Source organism: Delphinus delphis, chromosome 14 (assembly GCF_949987515.2).
Source record: "Delphinus delphis chromosome 14, mDelDel1.2, whole genome shotgun sequence".
Taxonomy (NCBI): Eukaryota; Metazoa; Chordata; class Mammalia; order Artiodactyla; family Delphinidae; genus Delphinus; species Delphinus delphis.
Window position 1 is genome coordinate 20,338,207 of NC_082696.1, and position 26,159 is coordinate 20,364,365.

At 35.6% G+C, this 26,159-nt stretch overlaps 1 protein-coding gene across 9 annotated transcripts in view; it reads right to left on the reverse strand.

Moving 5' to 3' along the window:
• UTRN (utrophin) overlaps positions 1-26,159 on the reverse strand; it is a 497,409-nt gene that overhangs the window by 292,935 nt on the left and 178,315 nt on the right. For all 9 annotated transcript variants that reach the window (XM_060029843.1, XM_060029847.1, XM_060029845.1 and 6 more), the window contains 11 exons: positions 22,922-23,056; positions 20,867-21,016; positions 19,565-19,726; positions 18,984-19,112; positions 18,141-18,314; positions 16,286-16,441; positions 11,494-11,664; positions 7,198-7,377; positions 4,873-5,001; positions 2,501-2,671; positions 31-192 (listed from right to left, as the gene is read on the reverse strand). In XM_060029843.1, the coding sequence (XP_059885826.1) occupies positions 31-192; positions 2,501-2,671; positions 4,873-5,001; positions 7,198-7,377; positions 11,494-11,664; positions 16,286-16,441; positions 18,141-18,314; positions 18,984-19,112; positions 19,565-19,726; positions 20,867-21,016; positions 22,922-23,056 (1,719 nt within the window). The remainder of the gene's footprint in view (positions 1-30; positions 193-2,500; positions 2,672-4,872; positions 5,002-7,197; positions 7,378-11,493; positions 11,665-16,285; positions 16,442-18,140; positions 18,315-18,983; positions 19,113-19,564; positions 19,727-20,866; positions 21,017-22,921; positions 23,057-26,159) is intronic.

Genomic DNA, 26,159 nt, shown 5'->3' on the forward strand with positions numbered 1-26,159 from the left:
CCACGGTTTTGAAAATCTGCTTGAGCCAACCTTTTCATCTTCATCACTGGATTCCAAGCGCTTTTCTGTAACTTTTAACATATTTTCTATATCATTTTCTAATTTTTCCAAGTCAGAGAAAGGCACACCAGCTTCAAATGCTTCAGTGGTGACCAGATATTGGTATGATAATGGTTCCTGGCCAATCAGCAACTGTAGAAGGAAAAATGTTCTTTGAAAAGATATTCTTGTTTGTAGATTTTTGCTGGAGAGGGTGTGGAGAAAAGGGAACCCTCTTGCACTGTTGGTGGGAATTTAAATTGATACAGCCACTGTGGAGAACAGTATGGAGGTTCCTTAAAAAACTACAAATAGAACTACCATACGACCCAGCAATCCCACTACTGAGCATATACCCTGAGAAAACCATAACTCAAAAAGAGTCATGTAACACAATGTTCATTGCAGCACTAGTTACAATAGCCAGTACATGGAAGCAACCTACGTGTCCCTCGACAGATGAATGGATAAAGAAGATGTGGCACATATATACAATGGAATATTACTCAGCCATAAAAAGAAACGAAATTGAGTTATTTGTATTGAGGTGGATGGACCTAGAGTCTGTCATACAGAGTGAAGTAAGTCAGAAAGAGAAAAACAAATACCGTATGCTAACACATATATATGGAATCCAAAAAAAAAAAAAAATGGTTCTGAAGAACCTAGGGGCAGGACAGGAATAAAGACGCAGATGTACAGAATGGACTTGAGGACACAGGGAGGGGGAAGGTTAAGCTGGGACAAAGTGAGAGAGTGGCATGGACATATATATACACTACCAAATGTAAAATAGATAGCTAGTGGGAAGCAGCCACATGACACAAGGAGATCAGCTAGGTGCTTTGTGACCACCTAGAGGGGTGGGATAGGGAGGGTGGGAGGGAGACACAAGAGGGAGGAGATATGGGGATATATGTATGCATATAGCTGATTCACTTTGTTACAAAGCAGCAACTAACACACCATTGTAAAGCAATTATACTCCAATAAAGATGTTTAAAAAAAAGAAAAGATATTCTTAACTTGACCTTTCACCATTTAATCAGTGTCAAGAAAGAACTCACATTTATTTGAATTGACTTTAATTTCATTCATTCCCACAGCAATAATTTTACCAACTTGGGCTTCTCTGATTACCCATGTTTTCCGAATTCCAGCGAGGGATGCAAACTGGTGTGCAAGTGAGCGTGGCTGCCTGGAGTGGGAGGAGGGTTCTGGGACCGCAGGCGAGCACAGCAGGAAACAGTGCCGTGATCCGGAAGCCATCCCTGCCATGGCCACAGAGAGGAAGAAAGGCCACTACCCAGTATAGGGACATCCCAAAGAATGCCTCCCAGTTAACTTTCCCCAGTACAATGCCCCTTCGATTGTGATACCGAAACTTCGAAAAAGTACATGTTTCTCAATGCAGTATTTTCAGACAGTATCTATATAGAAAGCCTTTACATCAATATTTATGTGCCTAAAATCAATGTAACAAATTCAATAAAACTAAAGGCAGGAAAATAACATGCAGTGTTGGCTGAGCATGGGGAATAGCAATCTCACACTCTGGTTATGAATGTATAAATTGGCACAAACTTACGGTAGGAATCTTTGCAAAAATCTATTTAACAGCATTTATAGGTACAACTTTCACAACAATATCAAGGAATTCTAAGAAGTGATCCTAAGGGCATACTAAGAAATGAACAAAAAGACATGCATAAAACAATTTTAACAATATTTATAAAAGCACAAAAGTGGAAAATTGACTTAGAATATTGTAACAGATCATTTAATTGAATAGCTGTTAAAAACCTTGTCTGAAGAGAATATACAAAACAATATAAAATTTTTGATATTTTAATATCACATACACATGAGTAAGAGTGGATATGTATGCCAAAACATTAACAGAAATTATTTATGGGGACAACAATAATTTTCTTTGCACTTTCTCTCACTCCATCTCCTATGTTTCCTGCATTACTCTTTAACATATGTAGGAAAAATCTCCCATAGATCTATTGAAAAGAATAAGTGAGCTTAGGTCAGAAGGTAAGGAAGTAGGGTCAAGGCTAAGGAAGACAAAAGTTAAAGCAAGATTTTTGTTTTTTTCTTTAAGTTGCAAATAATCTAAGTACATTCGTAGGCTATGAAAGATTGTTTGGCCTATTATATCAAGTATTTCAAAACAAAGCAAAGTTAGAAAATATTTACTTCCTGCAAAAAAGATGATCCTTCCTCTCATAATTTCAATACTTTGAAACCTTTTCTCTAATGGGTTATTTTCTTTAATACTAATTTCTTATATTCTCTCCTTCATACGCATAATCAACATAAATAAGAACAAATGCTCCAAAGTGATAAAATCATTTTAATTAAAAAACTCTTGATATATATACCATATAATTATCTATCACATAGCTACATATCTATAAGAAAAATAGTTTTATATACAAACATAATTGCTTACTTTGGCACTTTTGATGTGTTGAGAAACCTTTTCAAAGTTTCTATTCAATTCAGCTAATTTTGGTTCTACAAGCTCCTTGCTTGAGCCTCCACGTGCATTCATCAAAACAACAGCTTGATCACGGACATTTTCTACTTGGAGGTTAGCATCATCCAGCTCAGACAGTAAACGCTAATTGTAAGAAAAACAAAATTATCACGTGGGAAAAATCAAAACCAAACATGGGTGCAATGCTAACTCGAAAGTAAAGGTAGTTTAAATAAATGTCTGAGATTCCTAGTAAGAGATTTCAGTACCATCAATTTGAATAAGAGCTTTTCGTACATTAGGACTCATTCATGTTACATGGGAAGCATTTTCGATCACTACCAGATTGGATAAAACTTTATTTTATGATTGAAGAGTCTATAAGATTTATGGTGTCATTTCTTCAACCGTTTTATTCTAAGAGTTGCAAAGCCTCTTGAGGCTGGATAAAGGAATAAGTGGCAAGGAGTAGACTGACTTCTTTTCCCCCTAGAAATACTATTTACCACCATCCGCCTTTCCTTGGTGAAGGTGAACTCATTTGGAAATTAGTCGAATATTATCATTTAGTTTTTAACTAAAATATGCAACAACATTATGCAGTTTCCTCAAGCTAATTTCACAACTGTCATTAAATTCTTTCTCAGGGCTAAGAAAGGAATGCACATACCTGCCTCAATTTCTACTTCATTGGTAAGTTTTTGAAGAGTGTTGGAATTCTCTCAAGAGTATGTATGGCTGTAAGTAGATTTTGAATGAGGTCTTAAAAATAAGCTAGCTAATCTGTACGCATCTATAAATTCTGCAGATGTTTTCTTGGTGATTTACGAGAATGAATGATCCAGCAATGCACACAATCAGCTAATACATGGAGCTTAACCCACTGTTGTGAAGAATTTGTGCTTACTTGTTATGGTGGCTGAGAGAAAATAAGTAGTTTGAGGAACTGTTTTTAAATCAGTGTATATAGATAGAAACAGGAGAACATCAGCTTAACTATGGAATTTTTAGAACATGTTCTCTCACATCTAAATCTGATTGTAATAAAAAAAAAACAGCCGTTGCTTCTCTCAAATTTTGCTATCTGTATAGTGATTCTTGAAATTCTCTTTAAGAAAAATCAAGTGGAAAGAAATAAACACTTTGTAAATAAGGCTTGGCTTTCATGAAAAATTGTTTAAAGGTTATGTTAAAAGGATTTAATAAGTTCACTAAAAGTGTAATCGTGGAAATGTGGAAAATGTGGTGAGTAAAGGAAACTACCTCATTCTTCGAAGGTTTTATAGAAGCACAATTAAACACTCTAAAATGGCTTTGTTACATATGAACCATCTGCTGTGAAGGAACTCTATTTGTAATGTCTAAAGGACCTGGAATAATTGTATTTTGCTGGCAACAGACACATGCTTTATTGTTTGCAGGTTCCTCATCAAATCTTTAATTACGCACTGTTTCTGTCATCAATAAACAACTTAAAGGGAAAAAAAAGATTCATTCAAGGATGTCTGCAGAATGTTGAGAAAGTACATTTGTAACCTAGAATTCAATTGTTCATCCATGCCTGACATGACAAAGGGTTCAAAGGAAGGACTGGTGGGGCCTGAGTGGTAAAAAGAAAAGATTCTCGAAGAGGAATTCTTAAAAGCTACGTTTGACCTTCAACTTTGAAACTAAATGTAGAAACACAGGAATGAATAAGGGGTACTCTGGGCACTTTTCTGAGACTCTGGAGCCCCCGAGACAACAATTTCTTCTTTGCTTAACACCACTGAGTAAGGGTATCAAGAGGCTGAGCAAAGTGAAGAGAGAAGTCTGCCAGACTTTGTGCTTCTGAAAAAGTATACTATCTTTTTCATACAGCTGATTCCTCTGCAAAGCTGGGTCAGGGGGCAATATGCAGCAAGAAATGAAAGCCAAATACTCATTGTGAAGTCAGTTTTGCTTTGACTTTCTATACTGCCACCAAATTTTGCAAGTCATTAAAAAAATAACTAAGAATGACCTTTTGTGGTGAACGAATGACCCAGCATTCAAACTACCTTGTATGACAAAATGCAGTTTTTTTTGTAGCTTATTAAATTGCAATGGAAAAATTTTATTAACAATCACATAATGTGGTATTTTTAGTGCTAATTCTTACAAGAAAGGAACGGAACAAAAAATAAGCTAAGACAAAATACAAAGAACAAACAAGAAAGACTCAGTTTATCCCACCAACATAAAAGCTAATGAATCCACTGCACGGGAAGCATGTGTGCACAAGTAACTTGGAGTACTCCTCGAGAGAAAGAGAACAGCAAAACCTTCCATTCCCAGAAGTGTTACTGATCCTCTACATTTGCTACCTTCACAATTTCTTCCCGTTTACTTGCTGGCTTTTTTTCTATCTCATCCAATAGCGCTTCAGCTTGATAAAGCCAGGTGCTTATGTGAGCAACATTTCCATCAAGTATTTCCAACTGGTTTTGGTGGTTCTAGAAAGGAATTAATAAAATGCTGATACAATCATATGAAATATTTAAGACAATGATCTTAGAAGACATTTAAAAGACCTTCAAAGTGCTAACTGTATGCTGAATTTCAAGAAGAATTTCCACCTTCCTACAAAGCTCTTCCCCAATGGATAAATCTCATTCCTAAAAATGCACACTGTGACTGAGCACTTTTTAGTTTTAATTTAGATCTCAATACGTTGAAAAGTTGAAGAATAAAAGGTGAAAGTTTCTTTTTTAATTTCATTTTGTTTTAATCCCTATCCGTCATTCTTATATTACAAATAATCTCACCGGCCCCTCCTTGATCATATTTGTTAAAAACTCATTTAAGGAAGTAATAATATTAAAAAATGATTCAAATTTTGCCTGCTCAATGGACTGTAAGTACTTAGAGGCAGGGCCCCTGTTGCTTCACCTCAGTACCGACAGCACTTACCATTACACCTGGAACAGATCTCAGTGATACTTCCTGAAGCAAGGTATAACGTGATTGAGAGAATACATTTGAAAACAGTTAAGTCAGTTAAAACTAGGCAAAACTGCTGAGGCTAAGGCAACGATGTAGAACTTGATGAAAAAGAGTGGGGGAGCCTTATGATGAAACCAAAAACTTTTAGGAATTGGATTTTATAGGATGAAGGAAACTAAGAAGAAACTTCGAAGAAAAGTGTTTAAAAACAAGGAAACAAATTATTCATCTGTAATACGGAAAAATCATTGAAAAAATAAAATGAGAACCGATAAATCATATGAGCAAAGTTTTGACAGTGGTCTGGATTCTAAGTAAGAAGAATTTATAAACACCAGACTTATTTACCTTGATAAGAGCAGAGAAATCAAATGTTCTAATAGGTGTAGAAAGATATTATTTGACAGGAGAATTTAGAAGGTACAGACTGCATAAGGCAGAAGTTAGGGCCATGAGCATGTGGAATAAAACTAGTTATAATAAAAATGAATATATAAAATATTTAATGAACATATTTTATGAGTCAAGAATTTCACATTTGTTGTTCAACATTTAACAACTCTGTTAGATATGTTCTTTTAATCCCATTTTATATATAGGGAAATTAAAGCTAAGTGACATTAAGTAATTTACCCAAGGTTATGAAGGTAGTAAGTCGCAGATGAACTCTGGATACGAATCTGACAGATCAAGATGTAAACCCACCAGCTTCAATGCCCTACACATTCTGGTTGATTTCAATAAATATCCAAACACACAATAATTTATTTTTCTCTGTTCATATCCATTACCCAGTAATTCTATGAATTTGGAAAGAGTCTTATCTCAGATATAGCAGAACAAATAATAATTTATAGATGAGAACTTTTTTTAAGGGAAGAGAAGATACGGTTGCCATATATTCATTGTTATTATAAAAGGGACAGAAAAACACTATGAAATTAAATGGTCACGATTTCCATGAAATAGTGGTTAACAGCGTAGTGGTGTTGTTATAACCAAAGACTAAAAACATATAGCATTTAACAATTACCATAATCATCATAACAATATCTAAAATTGGTTGTTTTAAATATAGTTTTATAAGAGCCCTACATGTTTTACGTCACAATCACAAAAACTGTATGAGGTAGAAATTATAATAATGTCCATTTTACAAATGAGAAACCTGAGACTTAGAGAGCATTTAAGTATTCGGTTGGCCAAAAAAGTTTGTTTGGGTTTTTCCGTAAGATGTTATGGAAAAACCCAAACTAACTTTTTGGCCAACCCATAACTTGACCAATGTCAATCAGTTTGTAGTCAAAATTTTAACTTAGGCCATCAGACACTAGAACTGGTGCCCTTAACTAGTACACCAATATTAGAACATTACAAATATTATATATATAGTTTATAATAGTATGAAAATTAAATACAATATTGTCATTAAAATGTAGCAAATAAGGTGTATTTACTAAGATATTAAAGTACACATTTCTATGTATATCACAAATGGTTTATTACTTAATAGAGACAGGTGAACTCTTTCTAGTTATTATCTTTTCAAAGGAAAAGATAAAATGTAGTCTAATGAAATTAATTCACAAGCAAAACATTATTGTGACAAACAGAAAATAGGATTTGGAATCCTAATCAAAACAGTATTCGTTTATACATAATTAAAGGAGAGAAGATTTCACCATGAAATTCTTCCTGAAACATACCAACAAGGTGTTGCACCAATCCTCGGTCCAGGTGCGAACCCGGCTCCACCCGGCATTAAGGACACAGAGCTTCTCTTCTAAAACAGGCTCACTGCCCTCAATCAAGTTCTGCAGGGCAGCACTACTCTCTGTGATGGTATTTAAATCAGCTTTTCTCTTTTCCAGATCTTTCAGAATATTCTAGAAAATAAAAGTTCCCAGACCTACTTGATCTTTCAGAACATTATAAAAGTTTATACAACCTTCATTTTTAAAAAACTTTTTTTTCACGTATACATGACTCCCTAGATAACTTACACATGTCAAAGGTTCACAAGATTCCACAAGTTACTAACATGATGAGAGTTTTAAAGTTTCAAATAAAAATTAAATATTTAATTATGCAAACACCAAAGAATGTAACAAATTTAGATGTGGAAAGGTAATTATTTCATTTATTTTAAGTATAAATTCCATTCCTTACACAACAACAATTATCTTCATCAAAACTCTAGAAATAATGAATCAGCTCCATTTTCAGTAACTACAAGTGGGCAAAGCAGGACTATCCCAGAACTCAAAATTCTAAGATGACTTAACATATTGTTTGTTTATAAGCATTACAAAAAACATTTCATCTTGTACTATACATCATAGGAGAACTAGCACGTCTAAGCTTTGGTTTTACACTTGTCTTAATATGTAAAGCTAATACTCTAGATGGTATTATGATTACTTGACTTTCACATTCATAAGTTTGACCAGGCAAGGTGTGCAGTCAGAGAATTATAAAGAGAATGTTGGGTTCCAAAATTAAAACTACAAAATTCTTTCAATCAAAAAGTAACATGCATATATCTACCCTACTTCTGTTGTACCTTTTTAGAAAAATATTTAAACGAATCATTTCAAGAAGTTCAAATCTACATTTAATCTCACATCATTAAATCACATTTTGAAAGGCATAAAAACTACAAATTCGCAAGTGAGTCAAGGTATAAGGACTCATTTGGCCACATCAATTACTGGTATTTTTATAAAGACACTGAAATATTTCTCTCAAGTGTTCTCCAGCAGGGAGGGGAAAAAACAAAAACAAAACAGAATACCCACAGCCATGCTCTCTGCAGTTAATAAGTTTCTGCATTCCTTCAGTGGCTATGCACTGATTGACTACAGTAGTCTTTAAAAACTATAAGAAATAATTAACTACAAGCAATTAAATGTAAACAGTACACACACTATGTTAATAGATTTTATTGTAAAGAAAATGGCTACGTTGAAAATAATGATTTTTAAGCTATGGAATAAAAACACTAAGTTCTAGAATGCAGATGCTATTTAAATTTTGCATTGAAAATAATTTTACATAATATTATAGTGGAAATACATTAAAATATTTTGAAATATGCATGTTTCTTAAATCTGACAACACAACATTGAAAAAATGGGTGATTATGTTACATACTAATGTTTCATTTGGTTTACTCTAGTGAAGAGAATGTGCTATGAATTCATGATTTGTATATACCATCTTCATTATTTCAAATCTGAAATAAGATTAAATGGGAATTTAAGAGTGAATAGTTCCAGAAGAAACAAACTTGTCGTATTTACTGTCTTTACCTTAAAAATGATGAGAATCAACTGAAAAACTAATTGAATTTATGTGAGTGCACAGATTGATGATTAAAAATTAAATATGCAAAAATTGGTATCGCTTATGTACCAACCATAAGAAATTAGTAAAAAAAAAAAAAAGAAAGAAAAGCATACTTCATACATACCAATAAAATAAATATGTAGGTATAAACTTTTTTGCATACATGATAAAGTTTACAAAGAAAAAAACCAAAGCATTATGTAGAGATGTAAGGGAATTTGGAGGGGGAAATGAGACATTCCATGTTACTAAAAAGACAAATATAACAAAGATTCAATTCCCCTCAAAACAAATTTATAAATTCAAGGCAATTCAAATCGAAATTTCTAACAATTTTTCTAAGAATTTGAGAGTAATAATTCTAAAATTCATATGAGTATATACAAAAGAAGAAGCATAAAGTTAGGAAATCCTGTCTTTAACTACATGTTAAAATATAAAGCCACGTAGTTAAACAGTTGAAGAACATTTCAGAGGGTCAGATCAGTGAAGCAGAAAACAAAGCAAAGTAACAGGTAAAAAGAATCTATGAATTGAGCTTGTCAAATCAGTGGGGAAAGGATAATTACACAATAAATAGTGCTGAGATAACTGGTAAACTATTTGGAATAAAAGGTTAGAGCCTTACCTCATTATATACACCAAACTAAATTCCAGAAGGATTTAAAGCATTAAAGGTAAAAAGATGAAACTATAAAAGAGCTAGAAGAAAATATAAGTAAATAATTATATAACTTTTGAGTAGAGTTGGCCTTTCTAAGCACTAAAGGCAGAAATAATTTTTTTAAAAAGCATTGTATTATTTAAAAAATATATAATATAATAAGTTTTAAAAAAACATACAAAACAGAAAGGAAACTACAGTGGCAAAGAACAAAATAATTTTGTACCAATACACAACACGCTAAGCATTAAGAACTGTAACAGGTAAAGAGCTCTAAATTAAAAGACCAAGCTGTGATAGAAGCTACAAATGGCCTATAAACTAATGGAAAATGTTCTAATTAAATAATCAAAACATGTTATTTGCCTACCGTTGTCAAAAGTGTAGTTAAAACAAGTAAGTAGGAATTCTCACTCATAGCTGCTGGGTACATTTCTGAAGGACAATTTCATAACAGGTATAAGATGTTAAAATGGATATATCCCTTGACCCAATATTTTTAGAGCTAGGAATTTGTCCTCAGGAAATAATTAAGAATGTATGCTATGATTCAGCCACAAGTATTTTTATTCATCACAGCACTTTTTACAATAGTGAAAATTGGTAATAATTTAAATGGACATGAATGGAGGAATGGGACAATAAAAAATAAAATATACAATGAAATACTATTCCTATCTCCAATGTGTGACACAAAAACACTTGTAGGTAAAGGAAAATGTTAAAGATACAAGGCTTTTCAAGAAGGTCATGAAACACTAGATACAATTCTGTTTTAAATATATGCTTGTGCCTGCATGTCTATATGTGCCTATAAAAAACTGAAATAACAGGGTATTCTTTGATCAGAGATGATTTTTGCTCCTGTCTTTTTTTTGTACTACACTACGCAAATGTTATTCAATTTGCTTATGTGACTTACGGTGCTATAAGAAAATAATGGCTTTCAAAGTGTATTGTAGAAAGAAGATAATATTTCCTTGAAAAACTTAAATTTAACAAAAATAAAGTTTGGTGCCTTTGGTTGGCATTCATCCACCATAACTCATGAATTCCAGTGTTTTTCACTTCCTTTATACATTTCTTTTCGCTTCACACAGCCCATGGCAATTACACTTTTCATGAGCTATTTTCTAAACTGAGAACATTCTTCCTAGTGATTAATACCTTGACTTTCTTACAACAATTATCTCCAAAGAAGCATTCAAATTAAGGAGCTGTATTATCCCACGACCTCATAACACCTCCTCTTCACTCCCATAAACTGACACCTGTAGAGAATGTTAAAACTGATACCTGCAGCTTTATACAAAGTTCTGTCACAGGATTAATCATTTATTTTCAGCACTTATCTCTAGTACCCGTGCTTCTTTCTTAGAAAATAAATTCAGGAAAAGAATGCTTCAGTCAAAAGAAAAACTATCAATATTTTGTGCTTCATTCAAGTCTTTTTCCACGTCAAAAGACAGAACTAGCAAATCAACTCTCTGATCTCTGCGATTTCTAAGTAACAACAGGGCTAGAGAAAACTCTTGGATCTTTTATTGATTTTTTTGAAAATTCCTTTCCTATGCTCTTTACACCAGTTAGTTTGCAATAGAAAGATTAGTTACTGGTACAAAAGTTACTATAGAAGAATTAATAAATGAATTCAGCACAATACTTTGTGAAGAATGAATACTCAAAAAATGTCACTGCTTTTGAAGGTGATAATTATAATATTTTCAAGTACCACCTAAGCATAATGACTACAAAGCCCTCGGTGATGAGCCATGTGAGTTTAACGCTTTCGGAATCAAGATAAAAATATCTTCTGAAGATAGTTGTTTTTAAAATATTCTTATTCATTCTTAGGACAGAGACATGGAAAAAAGACAAGACTATGTTTTATATGAAATGGAGAGAAATGACATCTACCCAGATTTCCCTGATCAAAATGCCACAAATTACATGGGCATAATATTGGTGGTTCACCTGAACTACAACTTACTTTAGCCCAGGAAATTTCTGTATCCAAGTCACCAAGCAAACTTTCTGAAGTGGATTTCTGTACCAATTCAGTTTCAGTAACAGAAAGCCATTCAGAGAGAGAAGCAGCCTCTTTCTTCATTTTCCGAGCCAACTGTGATGCTCTTTCTAGATCCTGTTTTCCCTCTGTCACCTTAGAAAAAAAAAAAAGAGCACAAGAGAGATCAACATAGTGGGAATGAATCAGAGCACTAACTAAAGACCCAAACAGATTCATATTTAACCCCCAAGACAGACCTAACCTTTATCTCTGGCACCTAGAATCACACTATTCTTACTTTTCTGCAGGGGGGACAATATACTGTAGTAGTTACATGTCAGGCAGCCCTGAGTTTTCACCTTAGCTCTCCACTTACTTCCTGAGAGACCTTGGTGGAGGTTCAGCCCTCAAAAGGTTGCTATGATTTTTCAGTGAAAAAAAATACATACACGAAGGGCTTGACCCAGTCCCTGCAGCAAAGTTAAGAAATCAATGAATAGTTCCTTTTATTATTTTGAACAGAAGATGCCTTAAAATCCTCTCAATGAGGGATTCTGTTTAGAAAACACACTTAGAAACACACAGATATTCTAGCAATGTGAGGGGGAAATAGCAAGATTTTTTACAATCATATGTTTTACAATTAACCACTTAACGTAAAATACAGTAAATGGCTATGCAACATAAACTTTTATTATTATTTTGCTCTTACTGCTGTTGACGGAAAGCAAAACGAACTGAACTGACACTTACCAGGTCAGCTCTCGTATTGTGCTAACAAATCTACACGTCATACAATAAAACCCTGTGAAAGGCACTATGTTTTCCATTTAACAGAACAGGACAGTGAAGCTTAAAAAGGTTAAGGCCATAACCAGGGTGGCATGACCATCAGATTGAGGCTGGTCTGACCCTTTGCATTACATGATGGTACTCTCAAACTAAAGTCATTCACAACCTAACACTGAGTTGACACTTTAAAGGATGTCACAACACAATACATACAGAAAACATGTTCTCCCTTTCATGTGCACAGATGTATAAGTGATAACATTACCTAAGTAGTACAGTGATAGGTCATGTATGGGAAGAAATTTTTTTAGATGATACAAAATTTCTTAGATATAAAAACCAAATTTTCTTAATAAGTAAAATGGGATTACATTTCTTTTTTACTGGTCCCATAGGTTCAGTTTTACTCTTTGATGTCTCAAGGATTGATTATTATTAAATTCCTTCTTAAAAGTGAAATATTTTTCTATGGAGTTTAATTAAAATTCATGACTCTAAATTAATAGTACTTCAGTGCAGACTTCAGGAGACAAATACTTGAATTCTTTTAAAAGATGATATGATACTTATCTGACTTTGACATGCCCAGGCAGCTACACAATTACCATAAAACAATGCTACCAAAGATTTCTGTAAACCAGGAAGAAGATAATTTAAGTTTCAACTTATAACAATTTACACTCTTCTCAGCCTAATCAATACATTTTAAGATGTACTGCATATTGAATTAGGCCATATCAAGTTGTAAATCTTTTTTTTTCTTTTTTTTGGCCACAGGGCATGTGGGATCCTAGCTTCCTGATCAGGAATCAGGGATCAAACCCATGCCCCCTGCAGTGGAAGTGCAGTCTTAACCTCTGGACCACCATGGAAGTCCCTCAAGTTGTAAATCTTCTACGTAACCATTTATCCCTTCTCCCTCTTGAATATGCAACCATTCCCTCTCAATAGGATCATTCCCACCAGGTCTGAAACATATTCAAATGTCTGTCTCTCCGTTTCTCTCTCTCTCTCTCTCTCTCTCTCTCTCTCTCTCACACACACACACACACACACACACACACACACATTTCCTACTTTGGTCCCACCTCCCCTAACGACTTCCCTCTCTCCTACCTTCCCCATACAAGTTCTCAAAACCATCTCTCACCTCCCACACATACTTCAAGCCATGACATTCTGGCTTCTATCCCCATCACTCCACAGAAATTGTCTTTCCTAAGTTCAGTAATGGCCCAATGGCAACAGATCTAATGGACATTTTTAAGTGGATGTCATATTAAACTTTCAATAATATTCAAAACAGCAGCCTACACTCATTCTCATAATGCCCTCCTTCCTTTGGCTTCCCAGACCTAGCACTTTCCTGGTGTACTACCACTTCTTGCTACTTACTGTGGTTCTGTATATATATAAAATATATGGTTGCACAATGTGAATTTTTAAGGTGCATAATATGATAATTTGATACACATACATTGTGAAATGAGCACCACAGTCAAGTTAATTAACACATCCGCCATCTCACAGAGTTATCTTTTTTTGTGGTGAGAACACTTAAGATCTACTTTCTTAGCAGATGTCAAGTTTACAATTACGGAAAACAGCATGGCGGCCCCTCAGAAAAATTAATAAAGAACTACCATATGATCCAGCAATTCTACTTCTGGATATATAACAAAGGAAATGAAATCATTATTTTAAGAGATATCTGCACTCCCATATTCGTTGCAGCATTATTCACAATAGCCATTGATAAATGAATGGATAAAGAAAATGTGGTATACATATGTATATAAATATATATGTGTGTGTGTATACACACACACACACACACATACACACACATACATATATACTTTAGTTTCTTTTACAAGCTCATCTTCCTCAAATTCCCTTCTAAATGAGGTAATCCCTCAAGACTGAATTCAGGCCCTTTTCTTTTTTCACTACATCCTCTCCCTAAATAATTTCATCATCACTGAAAACTTAACCACCTCTATGCAGATGACTCATAAAATTTATATCTTCAGCGAGCCCAGATATATTCTCCAGACTTGAATAACTTTGTGAATATCTGACATATGCAATTAACTCTCTCAAAGGCACTTAAAATGTCAACATGTCCAGTACTTGCTTATGATTTCTCCACACGTCTGCCTTTCCTTCCAGTGCCCCGTCCCAGTGATGGCACCATGATTTTTCACATGATCAAGCCAGAAACCCATGAGTCATCCTTCATCTCTTGCTCCTGCATCCCCACATCAAATCCTTTACCAAGTCCTGCTCATTTCACTTCCTAAATATGTCTTTAAAAAATCGGCTCATACCATCTCCACTGCTCCAAACTAGTTCAAACACCATCATCTCTCACAAAGAGCGTAACAATGACTTCCAAACTGGTCTTCTCACATCCATTCTTGCCTCTCTGCAATCCACCCTCCAAACTGCAGTGGGTGATCTTTTAAAAAACATATATCTGAGCATGTTTTCTCCCTGCTAAAACCCTGCCATAATTGCTCATTGCTCTTAACACAGAGATTAAAACCTTTACCACAAATTCTAAGATACTGGTCGGATCTGGTCTCATCCCATCTCTCCAACACCATGTTCCCACACTTGCTGTCTCTGCTTTAACCACACAAAAGTACCATGCTGCCTCCTGCCACAGGGCCTTTACACATGCTGTTCCATCAGCCTCGGAAGCTTCTCCACTGGTTTCACCCAGGCTACTCCTATTCATCCTTCGGATCTCAGCTCATGCACCACTTCCTCTAACCCAGACTGGACCAAATCCCCCTTTACATATACTCCTAAAGCACTACATACATTCCTTCATTACACTTCAGGCTGATAATCTGACATTACTTTGCATGGCTACTTGATTAAAGTTTTCTTCTTTTATTTCTCTCAGTTCCATCAGGCAGAGAGATAATATGTTTTTGCTTATCACTGTATCTCTAACTGCCTGTATAACTCCTCACACACAGTAAAGTCCCAATTGTGTTGAATGAGAAAATGACTTAACTCCAAAACCATAATTACAGTTAGAGATCTGTTGTAAAACCAACCACACCAATGCCCAATTAATAAATACAATAATATTTCACAAATAACTTCAGTTGTGTAATATACAAAGAAGTTCTAACATATGTGTTTCAGATGTGCAGTGTATCAAATTGATACACAATGTATCACACCAGTAATCTAATCTTGCAGAAGTGTGGTCCAAATTGCCCAGGAAATGTAGGACTGTTCTTTCTTACTAATCTGAAAATGATCACAAAATTTCAGCTAGTATTTGCTGGGCTTATGTAGAAACTTCGTTAATATTTAATAACCAAAGAAGGGTCTAATGTATTACCTAATACAGCCTTTCAATATTGATGAGAAGGTTTCACTTCCACACATTTTTTATTTGTTTCTTTTTTTTGTTTTGTTTTGTTTTTGCTTCTCTGGTTTCAGGGCAGAGAGTCTCAGTAAGAGAAGATGTTAAGCCTATTGGATCCAGTTGGTCACTCACAGTAAAGGGCCTAACAACTTCCCCATGAATTCACTAAAATGCCCGAATTATAGATGTTTCTTGAAAGGATTTCAAATCCTGATAGATTAATATGAACTTCCTATCACTATTTATTAAGAGTCCTAATGTTTTTAACATTTCTCAGTAGATTATTCAATCTAGAAATCCAAGGACCAATAACTTGAGTTTATACAGAGACTATTATTTGTAGAGTTTCCTTAGAAGAACTTATGAAAAGTCAGTAGCCATTGAAAACACAGAAATTAACCTGGATTAAATATTAAAAATACATTTCTGTGTAACTATTCATCATTGTAATAGTAACACATACATTTAAAGAAATATAATAAAAATTATTGTCATAAATGAAAACATATATTATTAATGCCATAAAATTCAAATATGCTTTCTCCCAGAAGTGGAATGTTAAGAGGCGGGCAGTGCACTTGCTCTGCTCACCTGGGCACCCAGGTCATTGTAGAGAACCTTCAGAGAAGTCAGCTGCTCATCCATCCCCTTGGGGTTGTCAGTTTGCTGCTTCTGGACAATGTGCCTTCCTGTTTTGATTACAGTCTCCACTTCAAGCTTGACTTCACTCAAAATTTTATAGAGTTTCTTAAAAATAAAGATGACAAATTTTACATATTAGTGAAAACATGCCAGCTGGAACCATTTCAGAACATGGCTTACAAAGATTGACAGCTAAGAACTAACTATGGAGATCAAAGGGCTTTATCTTTCCCAGATCTGGTTCAAAGGATGAGTAAAATGAAATCAAGGCTGTAATGACTTTTTAAAATCAGATAAGAAAACACACTCACAGAGGTTATACTTGTTTTATTAAAAAAGAAAAAAACTCAAACATGTATCTTAAAGGTTTATGAAAGTACTTGATAATACGAACATATTTCCTACATAAAATGGGAAAATGTTAGGACTAAAACCTGAATGTCTAACACTTTTTAAATTACATTTTTTAAAATCCTAAATGCTATTACAAGAAAAAAGGCAACACTGGCTATTTCTGGCTGTTGGCATTTGGAAGTATTAAGATTCATTTTTTTTCTTACAATTCTCTGAAGTACCAAGTCTACCACAATGAGTACATATTGATTATACAATGAAAAGACATATAAAAACTAAATACATCAAGATGTATATAACCACAGGAAGTCGAAGTTATGTAGGTCAAATTCAGAGCTGCCCTCATCCTTGTTACTTTAAAACTAAAAAGCTGTATTCTGGGCAGGTTCTCTTATCTCTATGCATCATAATCTTGACGTGAAACACCTCATGTGGCACTGTCACATAATAACAGACCATTGGACTAAGTTACACAAAGTCAAGGACAGTGCTTGCTCTGTTGATCTCTATATCTCAGTAAATAAATATTTACATTCATACGTGCACGTGCGCACGTGTTATATATAAAAATTCATCCTATTTTTTCATTCTTCCACCCATTCAAGCTTTCAAGTAATCAAACAACCTTCCGTATGCAACAGACATGTGGAGACTGCAATTTTGAAAAGCACAAAGAACTCTTCCCAGACTTTTCTTAGCTTAACTTGTGTCATGTTCAGGTTTTTTCATGATTCTTTCCAAGCAGAACACTAGTTCTACGACTGAACATGCTTGGCCACGTTATTTTTAAATTTCTATGCAATTGAATTTTAAAGTTCAAGACTAAAACAGTAATAAGGCCTTTTAAATAATTTCTTCTTTTACATTCTAGGTTTAAACTTTGATTTAAAATTTTATTTTCCTAGAGAATGATTTTTTATGCTATAATATTCCTGACATCCATTCTAAGTATAATTTCTTCTTTCACACTTTAGGTTTAAACTTTATAATTTAAAATTTTACTTTCCTTGCGAACACATTTGTCGTACATTGCAATATTCCTGACATCCATTCTAAGTATGGTTCGTCTAGCTAACTCAAATCTATCCTTTAAAATTTAGCTTATTAGTCACATTCTGCCAAAGCCCTCCCTAACTTCATCCTGTGATTAAGATGTATTTTCTTCATTTTTTTGTAGCCATGTTATACACTTGTTTATTCTAGTTTCCTTATCATTACACTGTACTAATTGATTTTACTCTCTGCAGGCTATCTCTCTCCTATCTCTTCTAAATTCCTGGGAGGAAAGGACCACACTTCTAATTTTTTAACCTGTTTTTCATCATTTATTCCTATTCTTAGCACACTTTAGACTGACAATTATTGAACAAACCATGTACATAAGCGCTAGATGAAGCCATATCACTGACGGGAAAACCCACTGGACACATTAACCACCCAACGGCCTCACCATACACTTGTCCAGGTGGGTCTGTATGACATCAGGGTCCACATCCTTCACATCCAGAACATGAAGTTCTGCTTTCACACCATCCAACACACGCTTGCAGTCAAGCATGCGCTGTTCAAAGTTAGCAGGTTTCTGGAAAAGCTGGAACTTTGTGGACACCTCTCGAAGTTTCCTCTGTTTGCAGAAATGAAAATAATAAGCAATTCACATCAGAATGATAATCTTTCTCAGCAGACAATATTAGCATAACACATACTGCTAGAAGGCTGTAAAATAAAGTAACAATAAAAACATTCTTTAAAGGAACTTAGTGAGGTTGCCCAGTCACCTTGGGGGACTGCACAGCCCAGTGTCCTGAATTACTTGACACTCAGTGTCTCAGTCTGAGATAAAATGAAAGGCTAAGCTAGCCTTGCTGGAATTAAAACTGCATTAATTTTCTTACCTGTTTTTAAAACACAATTCAAGAACCTAGAACTCACAATGCCCTTCATCACAAGGTCAGAGTGAAGGTCAGTCTGCATCCCCCATTGAGGGGCTAAGTGGTACTGCATCCCATGCACTCAGCCTGCCCAGTGTACCAGCCGTACCAGTACAGATGGAGGCTCTGCGTCAAGGGAAAAACCTATACAAAGCAAACATCTAAATCTAGATTGCTCTCTCTTCTCAACTCAACTAGAAAACTCAGATCCAATAGTTTCCAGTGCACCTTCAACACATCACTCCCATCCAACTCTTTACATCACAGAGAAGACCAAAGGCATCCAAGTCGTCAGCTCTTTCTCATTTTCTTTTTATGCCCAACAGGCTGAAAAGTAAAAGGAAGCTGCCCTCCCCCTTCACCTGCAGCACATCCATCTGACTTCCTCCTCTGGCAGTCCGGCCTTCTGGGGAGGTCGGAGGCTGAGAACGTGTGTTTCTTCTCAGCTCCTCTAGGGTTAGCTCGTGGGCTGAGATCTCCGCTTGGATTTTCTACAAAGAGATTAGAAAAGGGAGAGAATGTCTGTTTTTTTTTTTTTTTAAGTTTCATAGAGTCATACAACAGATAAGAATATATTGACCCCTATCCATGCTTTAATAAGTGTGCGTATAATAATAATATGGGCCACCTGTATCGCAGGACTGCTGTGTGCTGTGCACAAAGGTCTTTGTATTTGTCACTTCAAATGTTCGCCACTTATTTATAAAGAGGGAATTTCCCCAGTTTCATAGCTAAGAAAATTATAATTTTTAAATGGTGATCATTTGCCATTATCTCACATAAAAACCCTGAGAACCCCCAAACCCACATGCTGCCCTGTAAGTAAGGCCGGCCTTTCTCACTCTCGGTTGGGATGGCAGAAGGAGCTGGTGCCCTTGCAGGTGAGGAAACGATTACATATGCTCTCTTTACGACCTTATTGCCCTCACATCCATGGCAATACCTGGGCTTCCTGAGGAACTTGGAAGGCATCTATCCTGTCGGTCAAGTACGTTGTGAGCTGCTTGTCCAACTCCCCTAAGCTCTCCTGCAAGACCTGAAGCATGTGGTTAGTTTCACGCAGGACCTGGAGTTGCTTTTCCAAAGAAATCTGCTTGCTCTCTGCCTACAGGGGGAAAAATTTACCCATTAGTCGCTCAGCACAAATATAAACAGCTGAATATAAGAAAACCCTTATGTTCTAACCACCAAGAAAAGCAACATACTATAAGAGCACTACTTTAAGACTTTGTCCTGCATTATCAATAAATAATAATTAGCAATGATAAAAGTGAAAAGGTCCTTCTAGTATCTTACGCATCTTGCAGGAAATTACTAATTTTTACTTCTTTCTATATAAAATGACAAAATACAAAAATACCCTTAAGGGCACTATTTTAAGTGAAATAAGAGAGAAGGACAAATGCTGTATGACCTCACTTATATGTGGAATCTAAAAAAAAATCACAAAAACAAAATGTTATATTACATATAATATAATGTTATATTTCAATTATACTTCAATAAAAAGGGAAAAATGTAAAGATTTCCTATGTACCATATTAAAATAAAGGAGAGAATAAAAAAGATGCCATTTATTACAAATTTAGGGTATTTTTAGGACTCAGCAATAAACCTATAAACAAGAATATGAAATATAACAGAAACATCTATGAGTAGAGTGAACATGGAAATCTCTCTTTTTGCAAAGTTTAAAGAAGTTCTACAGATGTGCATAGTGTTGAGCCACTATTGATTGAACTTTTGGGCTAAGTTTGATGCTATTCATGATCTAAACATCAATAGTTATTTTTTAATATGTGTTTGAAAGCTTCTAATATCCACCCAACTCTCCTATAAAAACAGTCTCCTTTCTCTACTTACTGATATGGACATGCATGTTGTGATACATTCTGAGTATGTATCTAAGAGACTATGGTATTTTATAATAGCAGCTTATATCAAACTCTGATGGCTCTAATATTTACTAGGATAATATGAGTCATTATTCTTATATACACCTATAATATGTTCCTTAAAGGAAATTAAATAGTTCATAAGTAGAAACCATCTCAAAGACAAATTTTTAAATCATCGAGTTCTGCCTGCATTATAATATAAGTGTAAGGTCTGCTCTTCCCCACCTAGTATTTCAATGCCCTCAACACCCCTGTTGGTTACCAACTTTTCCCCTCGGTATAAGTTCCTGAGGTCCGCTCCATATCATAAATATCTAATCGACACTCACGCATGGCCCGGTTCTTACCAGGTGACTCAGCTCTTCATATCGACTGTTGAACACCTCCAGTTTCTCACTGATGATATCATCGAGGATCCCTCCATCGATCAGAGTCTGGCCAAGTTCCCGAATCTGGGTGCGATTGTCCGCTGGATGTCGCAAAACAGATTCTAGAGACTGAACAGGGACAGGGGCAAAAAATAATGCATTTACCAAGGCAAAGTGAATCAAGGATTCTAAAAATGTGCGTTTTATTTAAAACCAGTAATTCCATTTTCTAGAAATCTACTTAAGGAACAAGATTAAAAATGATTAATTCAGGGACTTCCCTTGGTGGCGCAGTGGTTAAGAATCCGCCTGCCAATGCAGGGGACACAGGTTCGAGCCCTGGTCCAGGAAGATCCCACATGCCGCAGAGCAACTAAGCCTGTGCGCCACAACTACTGAGCCCTCGTGCCACAACTACTGAAGCCCGCGTGCCTAGAGCCCATGCTCTGCAACAAGAGAAGCCACCACAATGAGAAGCCCACGCACTGCAACGAAGAGTAGCTCCACTCGCTGCAACTAGAGAAAGCCCGCACACAGCAACGAAGACCCAACACAGCCAATAAATAAATAAATAAAATAAAATAAATTTATTTTAAAAAAGATTATTTCACAAAAATGCCCCTCATGGTATTAATAAACACATAAAATTGAGAACTCAGCATGAATGATAATATATGAAATTCCATAAAAATAATTTCAATAATTATTAATTACATGGGAAAATGTTCATGGTATGATACAAAGTTTAAAAGCAAAAAACAATACTATACAAATAAAAGAATTTCAAACTGTTATTGATTATATTACTAAAAAGTTTCTATAGCATATATAAAATTCAAGGCACTGTTTTATATACACACTTTATATATACATAAATTTAACCATATGGCTACATATTATTCCCATATTACAGATAGGAAAACTGAAGCTCAGAGAAGGTAAGTAATTTGCCAACACACACACAGTAAAAAGAAGAGCTAAGATTCTAACTTGGCTCCAAAGACTTGGTGATTCCAAAGCCTTTGATCCAGTTACTATAAAGTACTACCTCCCAACATATATACATAAAAATAGTAATTCGGAAGAAGAACAATAAAATGTTTTAAAGTGTTGTCTTACACTTTATACTTTTCTCCATTTTCCATATTTCTAGAATGTACATGTATTAACTCTCATGTTAGGAAAGTATGTGTTTTTAAAATAATCTTTCAAAACATTTTTTAATACTCTGAATCTCTCACTCTGCTATTTTATTTGAGAAATGACATCTTTTCTCCAGAAGAGCATCTGGCTCCTGGAATTTAGGTACCACATTTGACTTATTTCTGACCTTTAATCCAGTCATCTACTTAATTACTACATCCTATTCTTACAAGTTTTAAAAGCACAGCTACCATCTTCCTCTTCTTTTTTTTTTTTAAGAAAATCTATTCTTTTCACACTTTAATCCACTTAAGAAACAGTTATTAAGTTATCATGTGCCACAGGCTGTGCTGGGGAACTAACTAGGGAACAACAAAAAATTCAGGCACATTTCTTGGCCTCAAGGAACTCAAGTTCAGGCTTGGGGACAGGATTCCAGGCCTCCAACACTGCCTTCTCCAGCCTGTCCTCCAATTTTCACATCTGAAGACAACAGAATAGAAGCCACTGTAAACACAGTCGTTGCCGTGTCTAATGAGCAAATGTAACTTTATGAAGAAACAAGAGAGCACTGTCCTAAAAACATAAGGCAGAGTTTTATCCAGGGACTGGTAAAAACAATCTGGAAAATCACTAGAGCGCTTTATGAAGTCTAAAATGTACTAATTAGCAAACAACTAACCACCTCATAAGGCTGAGTTTAGTGGGTCACCAATAACCCAAATATACATGATGTTATAAATACTTCAGGCAATGGAAGAAAACACAAGTTATGCTGAAAACTACCAACGAAGCGGAAGTATTTGCTGGCATAAGGCATTATGTTCCTTGTTTGAATACTCATTCAGCCTCATTGCAACAAAAATAACCACCCAGAACGCGGGCTCCCACCTCCAGGGCTTCGCTGACAGCATCTGTCTTCTCAGGCAGGGCCTCTGTGCTCTTCATCCGCTCTTCCAAAGTGTTTAGCCAGGTAGTCTCAAGATCCAAATAGTGAAGCAGTTCAATCCAACAAGACCAGACCTCCTAAACAGGCAGGGAACAGTTAGACAAGATAAGAAGCCATTTAGAGACACAATGCATCTCTACTGCTGCACATTCTGTCTAGTCAAGAATAATTTCGTTTAGGTACAAGTATAAATGGGCTTTTAGAAACTGATGAAGCTGGTATTTCAAATACGTGAAATCAAATCGAATTCTTCGATTAACTGTATTAGACCAACTGGAGGGAGGTAGCAGACTGCTTCACTAAGATAAATTCCAAGGCTCTGTTTAAATGCCGAAAATAAAACTATATAATTAGTAGAAGAAACCAGGAGGGAAACATTATTCGTTTGTTTTTAAATAGAAAGGTTAAAAAAATACTCAGACTTGCAACGGTTTTTAACAGCTATATACGAAATTGGTTCCCTGGGTCCACCCTATTCCAGCTCAGAGCTAATGGGTGTAACCATTTGATGCAGACTCTTTCCGACTTTTTTCTAAATTCATATGAACACGTCTATATACGAACAGAGCAACTTTTTACCCAAATTGGAATTTTACTATAATTGCTGCATTAGTTGTAGTCACTTATTCTCATTCCTGTGGGGAGTTGGGGGGCTGGGGTATGATTCATCCTCCAATTCCTAAGAGCAAAATTATGGGAGAAACAAACCCCATGGGAGGAGCCTATTTGACGGATAAATTTAGAAGACAGGGTTCAGCATGGAGCCTACTGGGTTGGTCCTCTTTCAGATCCACTGACTCAGAGGACACATTCTAGTAGCATACACCCCATGTGAGGAATACTTACCAGGTCAGGGGTCAGCAATTTTTTCTATAAAAGGCCAGAGAGTAAATATTTTAGGTTTTACAGGCCACATCTGGTCTCTGTCACAGATTCTTCTTTATTTTTTCTGTGTGTGTGTGTTGCTTTGTTTTTAACAACTCTTTAAAAATTAAAAATATACAAACAATTTTTAGCTCCTGGGCCATACAGAAACAGGCCACAAAACAGATTTGACCCACAGGCTATAATTTGCCGACCCCTGGCTAAGACTAAAAGGGAAAAGAGGTGTCTGGTCCCCCAAATTTCTATAGGCAGAAAGCAGGCTGAGAAATCTACTCAGCTGCAAGCAGAGCTCTATTTCTTATGGGAAGGAAGGGATGGCTTACAGAGAAGCTCTCACAAGAAGCAGGACTGGCCCCTAATCAAGCAACAGTCCCTGGCCCGAGAGTAGGAGCCCTGACTACACGTGTCTGGCTAGATTTCAGAACTACTAGCATTAGATTTCAGAGTCACTAATGCCAGTGCCTGCTCTTTTTACTTTCCACTGCCCCAACTTTTTTGAATGGGAGTGTCCACTGAGGTTTTCCTGTACCTATCTCACCACTGTGTTGGGTATATGAGGTTCAGATAACTTATCTTTTTAGTGCCCGGGTCGCCAGATGGAGAGGTGTCACACCCACACACCTGCACCTGAAGAAAACTGTTCCAAGGAACCACATTTGCATTTGCACCGGATGTAGATCGCATGATACTGGATTTTGAGCTTGATGCTGTACTGAATAAGACCTTAGGAGTCCCTGGGAGAGTGTAAGAGTATTTTGCATGTGGAAGGACTATAACTAACTTATGACCAGAGAGTGAACTATGCTGGATTAACAATAGCCACAAATTTATTACAGCTACTCCTGTGAAGTGGTGAAATTGTCTTCTCCTCTCCTGAATGTGGGCTGGCCTTGTGACTTGCTTAGAGCAAAAGGCGGCTACAGAGATGATGCTGTGTCAAAGTGCAGACCTAGCCTTTAAGAGAACTGGCAGCTTCTGCTTTCTCCCTCTTAAAAGCCAGCTGCCATGCTGTAGAGAAGCCATAAACCTGAGAGGCCACGTGGAAGGGGACCTGGTGGATGAGAGTGGACCTGAGTGGAATATCCATAAGCCACACGGAGCCGAAGAGCCATGCAGCTAAGCCAAATCAACCCATAGAATCATGAAAAATAATAAATGGTTGTTTTTGTAAGCCATTACATTTTGGCAAGGTTTGTTACACAGCAATTAATAACTGAGACATAAGTGTATATATTAAAAATATACAAACATGTTTGGGAAGATTATACATCACTTTCTAGATAATGATTACTTTAAGAGAGGGATCAAGAGATGGTATGAGATGGGGAAAAAGGGAACGGGTTCTGTAATGCCGATTAATTTTATTTGAAAAAAGAAGATCTGGAAAAATATGGCAAAATGTAACATTAGTTATAGCTGAGGGATATGTATATGGGTGTTAGTAATATCATCTGTACTCTTCTATAAGTTTTAAATATTTCATGATTTAAAACATTTTAAAGGAATCTAGAAATAATCAAGGTAATAAAGTTGGACTCTGGAAGAAAGGCATCCTTACTCTAATTTAGAAATTTGGACTGTTTCTACCCAAGATCTCTTGGTAATCCCTCACATAATTTTAAGAATGCTTCCATTGTGAAATCTTTTTTCTTCTTATCACTTCCCCTTTCAAAGGCATCAAGGTGTCATATTTTCTCTTTTATCTACTTTGTTTTCTTACACTTTTCCTTTTCTTCTCTCAAACTAATTCCAAAATAATTGTAAAAGTAATTCTGCAAGCAATACTAAAACCTTGAAATATTTCATTCCTCATTCTCAAACTGTCACCTCTGGGTCATAAAGACAGTGTGAAGAAATAACACAGAATTCATGGTGGTCTCTTGTTAGCTTGGGATAACCTGGGGGCTCCATTATTTAAACATATTGTGAGTAGTTACTTTGGCTAATAATAGACAGGAAAATAAACAAACCAAAAAAACAGCAAAATCATGGGTGATTAAGGCAGAGAAGAAAACATGGACAAGACTGTAGTAGAATTCAATTCCAGGATCATCTACTGGGACTTAAGATTAGCCATACATAATGTTACATATTATGTTCACAGAATGTTAAATTCGCAAATGAGTAACCTCAGGTGTTTTAAGTTAGGCAATATCCTAATATTAAAGAATGAGGCTTTGTTGACTTGTAGCTTTCTTATTAACTAATCCAAATTACACTTATTTTATAGATTCAGAACAAATGAGTAATGAGTGAATTTAGTTTAAATACTGCAGTTGTGATTACCATTTTAGG